Raw genomic sequence first — 16568 nt, forward strand, 5'->3', positions numbered from 1 at the left:
AAGTAAGGCCCACTTGAGTGTGGTTGGTAGGGTAATAACATGGGTGTAATAACTTATTGCTCTAACTTGAATAATTCACCTAAAACATCATATGGTGTGCTTGCATGTGACATTGGTATGTTACAGAATGACAGGCTTATGACTTTGCAATAAAAGGTTTTGCAATAAGAAGCGGCGTTACTTGCCAGACCCCGTATGCTTTCCCTCCCCGTAGTGTACCCGTTTCAACTGCCTGCAGGCACACCGGAGTTCCCCTAAGCCCTTGGCTGCCCACTACGAGCATCGTAGCTCCTTCTTTCCGATAACTTAAATGTAACCCAGATTTCTCACATCAAAGACAACCCAGGAAACTAAGGAAAAACCACGTGCAATCCCAAGACCCCGCGCCCTTGTTCATTTCCTGCCGCTTCCCCCCAGCCCTCCTCTGGGTGGGTGGTCTTTTCCCACGTTTTTGCTTTAAAATGTCCTCAGTCCCTGTCATATTCGTACTCCCCAGGATGTGTCCAGGAGACTTAGGTCCCCATCGGGCCCCTGGAGATGTCCCTGCAGACACAGGTGGGGTTCGAGCCCAGCCCTGCCACTCGCTGGGGAGAGGCCTGGGCTGGGGGGCACTGGGAGACCGGCCGCGCCTGCGGGGTGGGAGAGGCGCCACCGGAGACAGCACACCTGCACGGGCCGCACCCAGGAAGCCTGCCTGCAGCCAAGGAGCAGAGGGGGCTGCTTCTAAACGCAGCACCTGTCGGCAGCCACGAACAGGACACAGACAGCTCCCAGGGCTCCTGCTCTGAATGGCTGCGCACGCCCAGCTGGGCCTCGGGTTCCGCCGCCTTGGCATGCTGGAGGGAGCCCACACCCGCAGCTGGCTGTGGCCGCTGGTGCTGAACCCCCACGAGCCCAGCCTGTCCGGTGTGAGCGGGGCAGTCTGCTTCGGGGGGCCCAGCCTGGCCAGAGGGGCCCACTGGGGCCTAACCCTCACCCCCCCCCCACCCCGAAGGCCCACTAGTGAGGGGGCAAGGGCCCGTCTCCAGGGTCTTCCCAGAGCGGTTCCCTCCTCTTCCCATGAACCGCTTGCCTCTCGGCTTCCACTGGGCCGAGCCCCTGGGTTTTCTTGGTTTTCACGGCACCAGAATAATCCTGCCTTAGAGGAAGAAAGAAGCCGCCGGCCTTTGTCTGCCTGTGGCTCGGCCATCAGAAGCTCCCCAGGGATCCCTCAGAGCAGGGGGGGCTCTCAGGAGGATGGCAGTGGCCCAGAAAATGCCTCAGTGTTGGGGGCATTGCCCCCACCTCAGACCTCACGGGGGAGGGGGGGCGCATCAGAATACCCTGCTCTTCTTTAGAAAGGCCTTGTACGGGAGGTGTGCATTTCAAACGGGCAGGGGCCGGCACTCAGAGTGGGGTCCCGGGACCAGCCCAGCCAGAGAGGTTAGAAATGCAGACCCTCGGGCCCTGCCCCACACCCGCTGGATCAGAACTGCACTTGTATGAGGTTCCCTGTGGTGCCCGGGCGCTTTCGAGCAGGAGGAAGGCACTGTGCCAGGCTATCCCCAGAGCAGGTGGCCTTTTCCGGGGTCCTCCCCCGTCTTCCTGTCAGTGTCCCTACCCGGGCCTATCTACATGAGCCCCAGGGCTCCCTAAGGTCACAGGACTGACCTTCCTCCTCCAGACCCCGCTGGCTGCCCGTTCGCTGAGGTTCCAGTTTCCTCGCCTTTGTGTGGACCCTCCCCAGCTGTCGAGGCATCTGCTGCCCCTTCCCCCCTTCAGCCCTCCCTGTCTGCCGGGGGCTGGGACTCCGAGTGTGTTACCAGGGCAGGCACAGGGAGAGAGCGCCCGCTGTGAGCGAGGGCTGGGCTGACAGGGGGCAGGGGGCAGCGGGGCGGGGCGGGGGACTCCGAGGAGTTACGTGCAAAAGCCTGCACCCAAAGTCTTTGATTTCCCATCAGGCTGCTCGGAGGAGCTCCATCCGCTCTCACTCACCACCTGGCCCCCGCTACCTGCTCTCCTCTCCTCTCTCCTCTCGGAGCAGAAGGGAAGCACAAAGGCCAGTCCCAGCGGGGAGGCCGGGGCACAAAGAGACCGTTGAGCTGTGATGAGGCCGGAACTTGGGCAGAGCCGGAGGGAAGGAGGCAGCTGGGACAGAGGAGCCAACGTGCTGAGAGGGAGCCCCCTGGCCAGGCCAGTCCAGAGGGGCCAGGCGTCCCTCACAAGAGGTTGCAGGCCCCTCCCACAAAGCACTCTGGGAGAGGGGTGTCTGCCTAAGAGCAACAGGGGGCGGCCCCCAAAGAGCCTGGGGCAGAGATGTGAGTCAGACAGCTGTTTTGGACAGACGGCTCAGCTCAGTGTGCAGGGGGATTCTTCTGGGTGCTGGCCGAAGCACAGACTAAAGCAGGGGGCCCACGTGGGGAGCACACACGGTCCTAGCCGCGGAGGGACACGGGGGGGGGGGCGGTGGTGAGGTGGGGGTGGCCCTGGGCACAGGCGAACACCAGCTTCACCTGTCCTGCGATGGCCAGTGCCATGGGGGCTCACTTCCGGCCAGTCCCTTCCTTTCCTGGTGCAAGGCCAACCTCTTGGCTGGCTGCAGGGGGCCCGTGGCGTTTGGGTCCCGTCCCCACCCTCAGCCACAGCGCCCTGGAGTTCCATACACCGCACACAATGTCTGAGCTCATAAAGAAAAGTGGGGGCACAGCTGAGGGCACCCCCCACCACTACAGAACACCCACTGTGTGCTCATTGCCTCGCTGGACAGCAGAGGAGGCGGAGCCAGGGGGCAGCTACCCAGGCCTTGGCACAACCAGGGAAATCTGCTTGGCCCCAACTGCACGCCAGGGAGTGCCCCTACCAGGGGCTGCCACGCAGATTCAGGGGAGATGGCAAGGGGTGGGCGCACGGGACTGAGCGGAGCTTCCCCCCCCCCCCCCCATGCTCTCTAACTGGATGTGGGAAGACCTCAATGAAGGAGGCTTGGCTCCAGGCAAATCCTCCCGCCGATGCCAGCAACCCAGAGTGGAAACACAGCACACCGGTCCCCACAGCCATTGCCAGAGGAACACGCCAGTGATGCTGCGGCAACAGGCCAGCGGTGCAAAGGGTTTCAGCCGCACTGAAGGCACCAATACCCACAACCCCCTGACCACCAGCGATGGCGTGGATGAGCCTTGGAAAGCTTCTGACTCGGCAGCACAAACGTAACAGTAACCGTTCCTTCTGCTGGAGCCAAATGGGCCCCCCGACGAAGTTGGGAGACGGCAGTGGCTGGCCGTGGGCTGCTGGGGCAGACTCCCCTGGTTCAAAGCCCTGCTGACATCACGTACTGTGTGTCCTCGGGTGAGTTACTCGAACTCTCTGGGCTCCCAATTCCTCCTCTGCCCAGTTTTTGCCAAAATTAGAGGAGGCAGATAAACTCTCAGCTTATCAGTGAGGGCTCGCGTTTAGTTTGGGTGGCTATCATCTCGCTAAGAGAAAGGCCCTAGCGCTGGCCAGTTTGCCTTGGTTGACTGGACCATCGCCCCGTGCACCAGAAGGTTTCAGGTCCGTTTCCCCATTGGGACACACACCTAGGTTGCAGGTTCAATCCCCAGTCGTGGCACATTTGGGGGCAGCTAATCAATGTTTTTCTCTCGCATCGTTGTTTCTCTCTCTTTCTCTTCCCCCTCCCTCTCAAGTCAATAAACGAGAGAGAGAGAGACAGAGAGAATATGAGAGGGAGCGCGTCCTGGCTGGTGTGGCTCAGTGGTTTGAGCACTGGCCTGCAAACCAAAGGGTCTCGGGTTCGATTCCCAGTCAGGGCACATGCCTGGGTTGTGGGCCAGGTCCCCAGTTGGGGGTTCGCGAGAGGCAACTGATCAATGTGTCACACATTGGTATTTCTTTCCCACTCTTTCTCTCTCCCTTCTCCTCTCTCTAAAAATGAATGAATAAAATCTTCAAAGAGAGAGAGAGAGAGACCCTAATCCTGGGGGTCCCCCTTGGCCCTTTGGAAATCAAGACACTTTGGCTGGGTTTGGGCAGGTACAGGTGGCTGGGGATTCACTTTGGGAGTGAGTGGATCTGGGGGTTTTGAGTTCCAGGCAATGCAATCCACCCAGAAAGGAGGTTGAGAAGAAACAGCTGCTGTTGTGAGGGCAAGACACTCGGGGCCAGGGAAGCCCCCCTGAGCAGTTACTGACTGGGGCGGGCGGGGGGCGGGGCAGACCCTTCTGATCGAGGTTGTGAAAATGTTCGAGGGTCAATTATTTGCTCCGCATGTGCCAACTCTCCTTAGCTCCTAACTCTCCCCAGGAAAGTCCTGAGGGGCCAGAACACCAGGCAGAGGGGCCCTGGAAACATACCTCTGGGAATTCCCGGGAGCCCCGAGAGTCTTGGGCACCCCCAAACAACCTGGGGTCAGGCCTGGGGCAGGGCCCCACCCCTCCTTGACCTTCAAGACCAGGAAGAGTCTGGGAGGGAAATGGCCAGGGGGAGGCCAGGGCCACAGATCCAGCTGGAGTGGACAGTGGGGGGCAAGGCCATCCCTCCAAACGGGAAGGAAGAGCACAGGGGCTGCCCCCCCTCCGGCAGAGTCTGACCCTCCGCCCCCTGCTTCCCTGCTGGCCGGTCCTTTCCCTGTGCCCCTGCTCGGGCTGGCACCAGCTTGAGCCCAGCAGCCCTGCTGGCTGGGGGGCGCGAGGGACCTGCAGCTGGCTCAGGGGACAGAGAATGGGGCTGGACCTGCCGTGACCTAATTAAGGCCGTGCCTGCACTCCAAGTAGTCACGCGATCTTGGGGACAACCTGAGAAGGTGGTCACTTACCTTTTTCCACATCTCACTTACAGGCGTGTGCCCGGGTGGCATGTGGTCAGGGACACTGCTCGGAGGAACTGTGCCACCCCATCGAGGGCTCTGCCAGCCCTGTGCGCCGCAGGCTCCCCTGGGGCACTGGCCGGGGCGCTGCCCAGGGCACCCCGTGCAGCTCCAGAGGCTGAGTTCTGACCCTCCACAGGGGTCCAGGGACCCCTGCCCGCCCACGGCCTTGGGGTGAAGGGGGACCAGAGGGAGAAGTTGGCCCCACAGCCGTAAAGAACTGACCCCACCTTCCCAGGGCAAACACTATGGTGGGGCGAGGGGGGCGAGGAGCCACACAAATCCAGCAATAATGGGCAGACATAACAACTCAGTGTAAGCAACCAGATGATGCCGGACACAGGAGGGAGGCTGGGGGCCAGCTGGGGGACCCAGCGAGAGAGAAGAATGCCATAGCCAGCTGGGGCTGGCCTTGAGGGTCGCCACGCAGAGACTGGACTTTCTCCCCAGGGCCATATATCGGGAGCCACCCAGTGCTGTGTGCGGTCAAGACCCACAGAGGCTTCTGGAGAGGAAAGCAGCGTAACAAGATCCGGGCTCTGGCCGCAGTCCCGACATGCGGGATGGACGGAGCTGAGGGGGCAGTGCAGGAGGCAGCTGCCCAGGCCCGGGGTGGGGCGCCCAGGGAGCCTGGAGGTCAGGCGGCCTGCAGCGGCTGTGCCACCCATTGCTGCGGGGGCGGGGAGGGTGTCGGGAAGGCTGGGATCCGGGGCCTGACACGCTGGCCAGCGGGACTATGTTAACAAGGGACGCTCCTTGGCCCAGGGGACAAGCGTGAAAGCCCCCCAGGTCCAAACCATACCACCTACCCCGTGTGACTGTGTGCGGGTTACCCAGCAATTCTGGGCCTCAGTCTCCTCATCGGTAACACGGGGGGCGGGGTGATAATAGCACCCACCTCGTAGTGATTCTGATGTGTGAATGCTAAGGACGGTGCCTGCACACAGTAGGTACTCTGTGCGCAGTGACCGTTAGCCGCTGCTGGGCAGCCGGGTGCTCAGCAAAGTTGGCCCTTGTAGGGCAGTAAGGTCGGGTGGCGGGAGCGTGGGTGGGGCTGAGACCAAGGGGCAGGATCAGGGGCAGCCCTGGGCCTGGGGCAGTTTGTAAGTCCCGAAGTACGCCCTCCTGTTTCCCACAGAGCTGAGCCAAGCTGGCAGAGGGCTACAGGGCTGTTGTCGACCAGCCAGCAGCCTTGCATCCCAAGAGACCAGGCAGCTACACCACCCACCAGACGGGGGCGTCATCCCTTCGGAATCAGACCCCCAGGGAGGCAGGAGTCCCAACCCTCCCCACAGCTTGCCAGGGCCTGGAACCAGGAACCGGCGGCCGAGGAGCCTGCTGCTGGCACGGGCCACCCAGTGCTCCTCTCCAGATCAAAGAATGCACCTTCCTCCGGCCAGCCCAGGGGTGGCCAGGCTGCGGCCGAGAGAAAATGAAATCAGGCGCAGACACCCCCACACACCCATCCACCCATGACCCGTTCAAAGGCCTCCACGCTGGGCGAGGGGCCCCGGCAACAGAACCCCGGGAGGGCCCTGAAAGGCAAGAGGGCCACCAACACAGGTGACCCCCAGCCAGAGGTGGCCGCCGGCCCCACGCCTCCCCACCTCCCCATCGGCGGCCACTTCTGAAAGGAACTCACCCCGGCCAGGTGGCTCAGTTGGTGGGAGCATCGTCCTGTGCACCAACAGGTTGTGGGTTCGATCCCCAGTCGGGGCGTGTATCGGAAGCAACCAACCAATGTTTCTCTCGTGCGCACACGCCCTTTCCTCTCTCTCAAATCAATAAACACATCCTCGGGGGAGGGTTAAACATATATATATATTTCTTTTTAAAAGGAGGAATGCAGAGGCCTGAGACTCGTGATGACAAAAAAGGGTGAAGAGGTTTGGGGAGAGAGGCCAGGGAGAAGAGGCAGCGGTGGCAAAGGGGTTCCGGAGACACGGTGGGTGAGGGGTGTCACAGGGCAAATGCACCCCGGCAGCGGGCCGGCCGGCCCTCCAAACGCAGAGGTGGGTGGCGGCTCCGGCAGTGCCGGGCTCTCTGACGCAGAAGGACTACCTGGGACGAAAGTCGTTCTGCCGAGAGTGGGCCCAGGGAACGGCTGACACAGACCCGCCCCCCACCCCCCAACTCACACAGGGCCGCCAGCTGCCCGGGACCCACACGAACTGGGGGAGAGAGGTCGCAGGGGCCCCGATGAAGAGGACGATGAAGAGGGTGCAGAGGGAGGCAGCAAGTCCCCGGAGGAAAGGCCGCTCTCTGGCTCCCAGGAGCCCGGGGGACGGGCGGCTGGCCCCTGTTCTCTGTCTAAAAGCCCCTCCCGTGGACACAGAAGCTCAGAGTGAGGGAAGAAAGCCACAGCACACTCTCAGGAAAGACCCCCAAAGAGCCCCTCCCCTTCCTCAGTAACTGCACTCCCGTTGGGGCCAGGTGCCGGCCCCTCAGGGAAGGGGACCCAGCCGTGTCCCCACCAGGGTCATTACCATCCTCCGGACCGTCGCTGGCCTGGGTGGGCGCATGGGCCAGCGCCGGCCGTGGGATGCCAGAGGCCGCCCCGCGTAGGGGAGAGCTGGGCAAGGTTTCCTCGTTGGTTCGAGGAAGCCCAGGTCTTTCCTGCCCCTGACTTTCATGACTGGGTGTGACTCGGAGAAACTCGCCGTCTCGCCACCGGCCCACGGGCGGGCGAAGCCGACAGGGAGCGTGGCAGACGGCAGGGGAGGACCCGACCTGAGCCCTTGACCCAAGCAGCCAACACGCCCAGGGCCCTCCCTGTCCTCTGGGTTCCCTGCAACGTGAGACAGTGTGTGTCTCTGCTCCTCGGTTGGCTCGGGGCGGGGTGCTCCACCCCTGGGGCCAAGGGCCTCCCACCTGCCACGCGGCGCAGTGGCGTTTCGGCCTTGGCGTCCAGCCCGGGAACGGGCGCGCCTCACCTGCGGGCAGCGACACTGCCGGAATGGAGCAGCACGAGGCTTCCACCTCTAACTAAGTGTCCCAGGTTCGATTCCCAGCCAGGGTACATGCCTGGGTTGCAGGCCATAACCCCCAGCAACCGCACATGGATGTTTCTCTCTCTCGCTCTCTCTCTCTCTCTCTCTCTCCCCCCCTTCCCTCTCTAAAAGTAAATAAATAAAAAAATCTTAAAAAAAATAAAAAAAAATCTGTACTGTTTTATCAGAAAATGTAAACAGGACACATCATACTTTTACAATGGAAAAAAAAAGTGTTTTCTTTCAGCTGTGAGAATCTCCTACTCCTCTCCAAATCCATGGATCTCAGCTTTGGGGAAACGGTTCACAAGCCCCTTGGAGAAGGTGATTTCCGAGGGTCCAAAGACTTGAGGCGAGGGACCCCTGCTCGAACCACGGGGCCCAAGGAGGCAGATGCCCAAGGCCAAGGCCTCTGGGCTGCCAAGTTTTCCCGGCTCAAACACACCTCGGACCACCTCTGGGGGGAGTAACACCAAGGCAACCCTCCCGAGGGTGCAGAATGTCACCCCAGGGACCCCAGCCTCTGCCCCTTCTCCCCCGCAGAGCTGCAGGCCGGCCCCAGCGAGAGAAACCCAGTGAGGGAGGTGGCAGTGAGACCACCACGGAGTCTCGAGGCTCCGGAATCGTTGCCTAGAGCGTGGCGGCAAACCCCGGCCGCAGCCACAAGAGTCACTGGGACACAGCCACGCCGGCGCGTTTGGGTGTGGTCTGTGGCTGCTCTCCGTCACCACGGCAGAGCTGGGTGATGGCAACAGAGACCCCGCGCAAGGCCAAACACACTTACCACGTGGCCTTGGCGGACGGAGCCTGCCCACGCCCGGCCCAGAAGGAGCCTGCAAGGTCACTCCGCCACCCCTCAGCCTCCCACGGGCTCTCACCCCTTCCCGGCGGCGAACCTCTTGCTCCAAGAAGCTGGGCCGCCCACTTTCCCACGCAACGCCAGAGAAGGGGGGCCGGCCGCCTCTGCGTTAATCCTTCTCGTTTCTCAACGGCTCCGACTGTGAGAAAGCTCTTTCTTCTCTCCACTGAAGCAACACTGTAGCTCCCTTCCACGGCGCCCTCATCCCCCACCCCTGCCCTCCGAGGTCACACGGGCCAGGCCCCCAGCCGCCCTCCTCCGGTTCCCGCGCCAGTGACTCACGGAGGGACTGAACCCCCTCCCGGTCCTGGCCAGTGGCGGCTCTCCTCCTCCGGCCGTGCCCAGAAACACTGGGACCTGCTGCTGCGGAGGCCGCAGGATGCAGCGGCCGGGCGTCACAGGCCCCCCAGCACCCTCGCAGGGTCTGCGAAGGTGCGTGGGTGCCTTGCACAACGGTGCTGGGTGGCTTCTCCGGGACTTGCTTCCCCCCTCGCCAAGCAGCACCATGCCAAACCCAAGTCACTGTTAAGAGTCTGCTGAGTTCCTCAAGGGCAGAGAGACCCCTCTGGACCAACCTGTGTGACCCCAGGCCTTGACAGAGGCCCAGCGGGATGAAAGAATGCCGAGCTCACCGACAGCAGGTGAGAAAGAGGCTCCTCGTCATCGTCACTGCGGTGCCAGAGGAGTGTGGGTGGTGCTGGCCTTGGGAGCACACAGGCACGAGGCAGGGGTCACAGAAGGTCACACAGCCTTGGCGCTGGGTCACTGCGGGGCCTCAGGCCATGTCTTGGCAGGCCACTGAGCACGGGTCGGGTTTCATCCTGCAGGACGGCAGGGACCACGCTGCAACACTCGGTGTCCCCATACTCGGGCCTCCCCAGGAGCGTCTAGGGCTGAGGACCAGCGGCGCCCGGATCATCATCTACCCTCAGGGGACACAGCAGCGCGAAGAGGCCACGGAGGCTCTTTCCAGGAGGACTGCAAGACGTGGTGGGGGCCACGCCCTGGGGGCACGTGAGAGGTATGTGAGAGAGCGCATGGGTGTCAGCGCGTGTGGAGGCACACGTGCAAGGGTGTGCACCGTGCGCGTGCGTGAGACAGGGTGCAAGAGCCAGAACGTGCAAAGCCTGGCAGGCGCGCTGGGCTCCCAACCTCAGCATCTCTTCCCTGAGTCACCGGCTGGCAGCCGCCAGCTCCCACGACCTGATGCATCTGGCAGGTCTTCACAGACCCACCGGGTCGGCCACACCCTGTGTGCACCAGACCCTCCCAAGTTCCATGGGGAAGGCATTTCTATTTCCTGGTTAGACTGAGGCGGGGGCTGGGGGGCACCCCAGGCCCCAGGATATAAATGCAGTTAGAGTCCCCTGGCCCACACAGCCTTGAAACCAGGCACCTGTTAAGTAGTAATTGTTCAAGGAAGAAGGGGGAAAGGACTTTTTTTTTGACATAATGTAAGGCTTTAAGAATTCACTCAATTTTGGATTCCCATCACTCACATTCTCACAGAATGAGACGGCTCTGTAACAAGGAGGGAGGAGGAGACTTCTGAGAGAGGGAGAGACATGAGGAGGGAGAAAACTCCTGCAGATATAAAAGTGCCAGGCTCGCCCTGGCTGGTGTGGCTCAGTGGACTGAGTGCCCACCTACAAACCAAAAAGGTCACTGGTTCGATTCCCAGTCAGGGCAGATGCCTGGGTTGCAGCCTAGGTTCCCCCAGTGGGGGGCTTGTGAGAAGCAACCAATCATTGTTTCTCTCCCTCCCTTCCCCTCTCCCTACCCCTCTCTCTAAAAAAGTAAATAAATAAAATCTATTTTTTTTTAAAAAAGCACCAGACTCTGTGAACCTCCGGAGCTCCTCCCACACGGCGGGCACCACACAGGCTGGCAAAGAGAAACCGGCCAGAGCTGACACTGGGCGCAGAAAGTTCCAAGTCACGCCGTCTTCCCGCCAGAGACGGACGGAGCCAGCCTGGGTCCTGCTGGGGCGCCCCGTGGGAATCAGACAGGCCCCGGGTCCCCTCGCCCCACCCTCGGTCCAGAACAGCCCAGGGTGCAAATGCAGCCCAGGCAAGGAGGGTGAGGGGGTGTCAGCTCTAAAGCGACCCCCACCCCGTGGACTGGAGGAAAAAACACTCAGCTTCCATTGGCGTCTCCTTTCCCATCTTTCAAGTCCATTTACTCAGAAGATACTAATGAGAATGGGCGGGCACCTCCCTTCCACCCCACGTTTAGCAGGTTTCTCACCCCCTTTCTCCCCCACCCCCGCCCCCGTTCTCCCCCATCAGAGAGCAGACTGTGGACCAGAAGAAACCGGGAGGGGCTGGGAGGAGGAGAGAGACCAGAAGTGAGGACTTCCCCGGCAACCTCGTCTTTCTGGGGTTCAGTGGTGCCTGGGCGGTGGGGGTGTTGGCCGGGCTCCATGACATCATCGCTTCGGATTCTTAATAAAAAGGCAGCTTTCCCGCCGCCCAGCGCTCCTCTCCCCACCCTCTCTTTGGGGAGTTGAAACACAAGCTTTTAAAATGCAAACACAGCGTGGCTGCACTTTGCGATGCAGATGCAGCGCTCGGGTCCGGCCCTGACGTGGCTGCCCTCATTACCTCCCCCCCCTTTGAAAGAGGCCCCTGGATGAGGCTGCGGGGTAATTGAAATTTCCTGTCTAACCTTGACCACGCTGCCAGCTCACGTTACCGCTCCGGCCGCGCAGGGCAGAGTCAGTTTCTCCCGGGCCTTCTCACCCTGCGCTGGAAATCAGGCCACTGTTCTGTTGGCACGGGCTATCCAGTAACACGCTTGGACGCGGAGAGGGAACTTTCTCCGGCGGGGCTGCCGCGGCCTCTGGCTTCCCACACGCGTTAGAAAAGTCTTTCTCCTACAGCTCGCCATGGAGGAGCCAGGATACAAAGACCAATGACCTCCCCCACCCCCACCCCCAGAACCCAACAGGCTCACAGGCTGGGAAGGATCCAGTTTTGGGTGGTTGTGTTTTTTTTTTTTTTTTAATCTTGAAAGTGTAAGAAATCCCCAGGCAAAATCCTTTTCAATACGAGAAATCGCATCCCGAGATCAAAGCGCGTCTGGCGGTATCTGCCCAAATCCATCTGGCCCCCGAACAAAAAGAGTGAGCGCGCTCCATACCGGTCAAGTGAGGTTCCGCGCGAACTCCGCGGCGACATCAGCCTCTGGATCTAGAAACTGATTAAAAGTGAAATTCTTGCTGCAAGTAATTGCGCCGCCGGCACCAGAGGGGGTGGGGACTCTGTGGGCGTGGCTTCGTCTTTGTACTTAGAGGTGACTCCATCAGAGTCCGGATTGGGCTTTGGAAAGCTTGATGCCCCTTCTGTTGGGGGTGGGATCATTCTGGCTTTGGTTGGGTCTCTGCCGTGCCTCACTCACTTAGATAACCTAAGCTGGTTAAGAGTCTGATGTTCCTGCCCTGGCTGGTGTGGCTCGGTGGATTGAGCACTGGCCTGCAAACCAAAGGGTTCGATTCCCAGTCCGGGCACATGCTTGGGTTTTGGGCCAGGTCCCCAGTAGGGGGCGTGTGTAAGAGGCAACCACACATTGATGTTTCTGTCTCTCTCTCCCTTCTTCCCCCCCTCTCTGAGTCTGACCTTTCTGAAGGCTCCTTGGAAGGACCTGCCCCTTACCCTCCAGGAGGAGGAGAGGAGACAGTCATGATGCCCCATGGTCTGGGCATCTCTGCTCACCCCCAGGATGGGTTGAATAGGGTTCCCCAAAATTCATGGCCATCCAGAACCTCCTCCGAATGTGACCTTCATTGGGTCTTTTGAGCCTTTGCAGATGGAATAAATTTAGATGAAGTCACACTGGGTGAGGATGGCTAGTGACCACGTGACCATGGGCCTATCAAGGCAGAGCCCAGAGCCCTGACATGCCTGTGGTCACTAGGTCAGAGCAGCGGTCAGGGCATCGCCCGCTGCCACCCCCCGATCTCCTGCCTCCTCAAGGCCCCTCTGAGTGGCTGGCCATTCAGCTCTGGGATCGTCTGGACCTTCTCTGCCTGAGCCTGTTGGCCCAGAGGGGCCGCCCGCACCCTGCTGCCCTTGCCCGGGCCGGGGCAGGCCGAGAGCCCCCTCCCACCCAGGAAGAATGCTGCGGGGCTTGGCCTTTGGGGATCTGCCTGCAGCATGAGACAAGAGGTGTGTCTCTCCACTAGAGCCGCTGCCATGGTCCTGGCACCGAGGGTGGATGGACACTACAACTAGAGGCATCCAAGTGACAGCATCTCCCGGTCAAAGGAGCCCCTCACGCTGGTTGGGCAGGGAAGGCAACGTTTCGGCTGCCTCCCAGGTGCGGGAAACTGGGAGAAACACCTGCAGGGAAAACCAACGAGTTCAACTAAAGGATGATGAGTTTTTGGAAGCTCAGGGCTGTGGTAGGGTTGCGGGGAGGTGGTCTTGGACAGGAACAGTAGTTGGCTTAAGAAAAAGAGAAACTAAGCACAGCTGGCATCATCTGAGCACCTAGATCCAGCCGTACCTGACCACACATCCCTCGGTACTGTGGGGACTCCCTTTGTACTCATATGTAGGCAGCCAACTAACAAATAATCCTCGCAAAGACTTTTCCGCACGAAGAAAAACATAGTAATACGAACAAATAAAGGAAACCCAAAGCACCGCAAAGCAACCTGAAGGTCGCCAGATGCCGTCCCCAAATTCAGCTGGACTGGGGGACCTGCTGGTCCTCCCACGGAAGGCTCAACCCCAAACAAATCCAAGGGGCTGCGACAAACAGCCCACCCCGTTGTTCTTCCACCTCTGCCCCAGTCGCCCGCACTCTTTTGCCCCAACTCAGCGTTCCTTAACTGCCCAGACTAGCCCCGCCAGGTGCGGACAGCAGAGGACAGTGCCTGGAAGCCAGGGACTGGGAAGTCAGGGTGTCAGGCAAGAGAGCGAGGCATGGTGGCCTCTGGGTGCCAGTCTCTGCTGACCCCCCCACCCCCACAGTGGCCGGTCTGGACAACAGCCCAGCCTCAGGCTGGGGCCGGGGCCCTGGCACACAGCGCCAGCCACACGGTGCCCTTAAATAGACCCTGCACGCAGAGGACAAACATTCCAAGCGCTTTTTAAAACGCCCCAAGCATGACCTGGCCGGCAGCCTCTGCTCCCCCAGGCATTTTTCTGGTCTTAGCTATATTCTGGGAATAGCATTAATAGCTCGGCGAGGAGCTTACAGTGTGTAAAATAATTTATGGCTCTGAAGGACAGGAACGACTGCTGCTCCCACTCTTCAGATGAGGAAACAGAGGCCCCGGGGGGCTCCCGGGCTACACGGCCGGACTGGCGGGGCCTCTCCACACTGACTCCCCCGCCTGGTGGGGCCTACCCAGCAGGGCAGGAATGAGCCCCCCAGGGACCGGCTGCCAGCGGCCATGTCTGGTTCCAGCGCGCGCCCACAGACAAGGCGACGCCCCGGGAGGCTCCGGGGACCCGCTCGATCCAAGAACGTCCTGATCCTCTGCGAAGAATTTAACCAAATCCCAGTTCTCAGCCTCTGTTGGTTCATCGGACCCCGCGGGACAGCCAAGGATAACTTTCCCCTTTTATTGTAAAAGATAAAGGACAACGGGGCTGGTTTCTCCCTGGGGAGGTGAAAGCTGGCAGGTGAGGTGCGGCGCGTCTCGGTTTCCTAGAAGTTGTGCTCTGAGCAAATCTCGGAACCAGCCCGCGGAGGGGGCGGGACCCGCGGTGGCCGCCCCGGAGCCCGCGAGTCCGGGAGAGCAGGACCCAGGACTCGGGCTCGGCTGCCCCGGGGGAACTGCTGAGCTGGGTCTGCGCGTCCTGCTCTGGGTGCCCCCAGCCAGGTCGGGTCCCCGCACGCGCCGGCACAGACTCGGGAGGCGCACGATCAGGAGAAGAGCACCCACGGCACCCTTGCACTACCCTGTCCTGTTCCCCCAGACCCGGGCCTGGGACCCCCGGCCCAAGAGACCCACCGCCACCTCCCCCTTCTCTCGCTCCCAGGTCCCGGGCTTGGGGCACTCGGGGCGCACGGCGCAGGGCGGCGCTCACAGTTTGAACATCCTCTCCAGGTCCTTGATGAGGCGGCGGCTGAACTCCGGGAACTCCGTGTAGGGGTTGAAGACCTTGCAGCGGCGGGGCCGCGCCGCGCCCTCATTGATGTCCAGCCGGCGGCTCAGCTGGGCGCTCAGCTCCGCGTCGGCGCTGGCGGTGGGCGCGCTGGCGGTGGGCGCGCTGGCGGTGGGCGCGCTGGCGGTGGGCGCGCTGGCTGGCAGCTCCGGCTCGGGCGCGGGCTCCGGCGCGAAGGCGGCTTGTGATGCGGGCTCGGGGCCGCCCTCCTGCGCCTGCTCCCGCTGCAGTCTCCGCTGCAGCTTGCGCGCCAGCTCCTCGCTGGCCATAGCGGCGGGTCAGGGACTCGGGGACTCGGGACCCGGCGCGGGGACTGGGCGGGCGGCGCGCTCCTCACGGCTCGCGGCGCTGCGACGCTCTGCCCCGGCGGCGGGACCCGGCGGTTGGCTGGAACCACCGGCTGGGGATGGGGAGGGGGGGGGGGGGGGGCGGAGCCGAGGCTTTAAGGAGGCGCCAGGGCTTGGGGACCGCCCGCCTCGCCGGAGGCCACAGGTGTCTGCGTGTCCCGGACCTGGTCCCGCTCGCCCCTCCCCGAGGCTCCGGACTTCTGACCAACTCGGACCTCGCCGCCCGCGCCCGCGCCCGTCCGGGGGGCGCTGCAGCGGGGAAAAGTTTCGCGGCCGTTCGGGCGGTTCCTCTCTCTTCCCCCAGAAATGCCCCGACTGGAGGCGCTCGCGGCCCAGACAGGCCAGGGGTGGGGGGAGCCAAGCGCCCCTGCATCACCCGCATGTCCCCACCACTCCGATTCCGAGGGTGGGACAGGGTGGCACCCACCGGTTCCGAGGTCTGGGGGTGGGAGGCGCCCGCAGGGAGCGCGGGGTGGGGGAGCTGCTTTTCAAACACGCTTGGAAAGGAATGTTTGCACAACACACTGAAAATATTAAAAACAAATAAGCAAACAGAAAAGAGGGCCAGGAGCGCGATGAAACTTGCGGCTGTCCTGCAAGAGACCTCAGCGCCGCTTCAGGGGTTCCGGCTCTTTCTGGGAAACACACGGAAAGAAAAAAAAATAAAAGCATCTTTAAGTTGAAGAAGCGATTCGGCATTTTCAACAAGAGGGTAAAAACAAGTACCGTCGTCATGCTCCCGAAGGAAGGCTGCTGCGGGTGGCCATTGCGTCAGCCGAGCGCTGAGAAAAGTCTTGTAAACACAGGTCCGCCCCTGCCCGGAGCGACGCTGCTCTGACCGCCTCTGGGGCGCCTGCGAGCCGGCCCGGCTGGGGGCGCCCGGCTGCGGGAGCCGGACCTGGCCGGCCGCGGGCGCGTCTGTGTAGGACACGCCGAGGCGGGTCCTGCAGAAGCTGTGGGCACCTGTAAGGGTCTAGGAGGGGAGGGGCGGGCTCTTCTATTAAGGTATTAGTGAAAATATTACGTTTAGAGAGAAAGGTATCAAATGGGACCTTTTTAACATCCCTACTGAGCAATTGCATTGGATGGGTAACCCGGCAAGGACACGCCTGGTTGGGGCGGCGATACCAGAACAATGACCCGCGGGACGGGAGGGTGCCAAGCACGGGGCTCAGAGCAGACCCACGCAGAAGCTGCAGAAGTTCCTCCCCCTGGTATCAGCACCCACGTTCCTTTCCTCCCACTCCTCCCCTATAGATGTTTCCAGAAGGCCCTCCCTGACTTCTTCCTTTTCTCCAGGGACATCTCCTTGAGGGCACCTTTCAGGGCTTTTTAGGGTTTCTGTTTGGGAAATCCTCGGGCATTCTCTAAGTGGGTTTTTTCACCTTTCTCTTTTAGCAGGTGGGCACCCAC

General features: G+C 61.5%; 1 protein-coding gene across 3 annotated transcripts in view; it reads right to left on the reverse strand.

Annotated features, from left to right (window-relative positions):
• Positions 1-15802, reverse strand: part of EFHD1 (EF-hand domain family member D1) — a 40598-nt gene extending 24796 nt beyond the window's left edge. Inside the window, exons 1-2 of one of the 3 annotated variants that reach the window (XM_036022701.1) lie at positions 14951-15552; positions 14731-14905 (exon numbers count right to left, since the gene is read on the reverse strand). In XM_036022701.1, coding sequence (XP_035878594.1) covers positions 14731-14905; positions 14951-15077 — 302 coding nt within the window. In that variant the 5' untranslated portion in view covers positions 15078-15552. Of the gene's footprint in view, positions 1-14730; positions 15561-15680 lie in introns of those variants that run through there. The other 2 variants (XM_036022702.1, XM_028510480.2) reach the window with 2 other exon arrangements.
• Between the last annotated feature and the right edge of the window lie 766 nt (positions 15803-16568).

This window comes from Phyllostomus discolor, chromosome 4 (assembly GCF_004126475.2).
Source record: "Phyllostomus discolor isolate MPI-MPIP mPhyDis1 chromosome 4, mPhyDis1.pri.v3, whole genome shotgun sequence".
In the NCBI taxonomy this organism is placed as follows: domain Eukaryota; kingdom Metazoa; phylum Chordata; class Mammalia; order Chiroptera; family Phyllostomidae; genus Phyllostomus; species Phyllostomus discolor.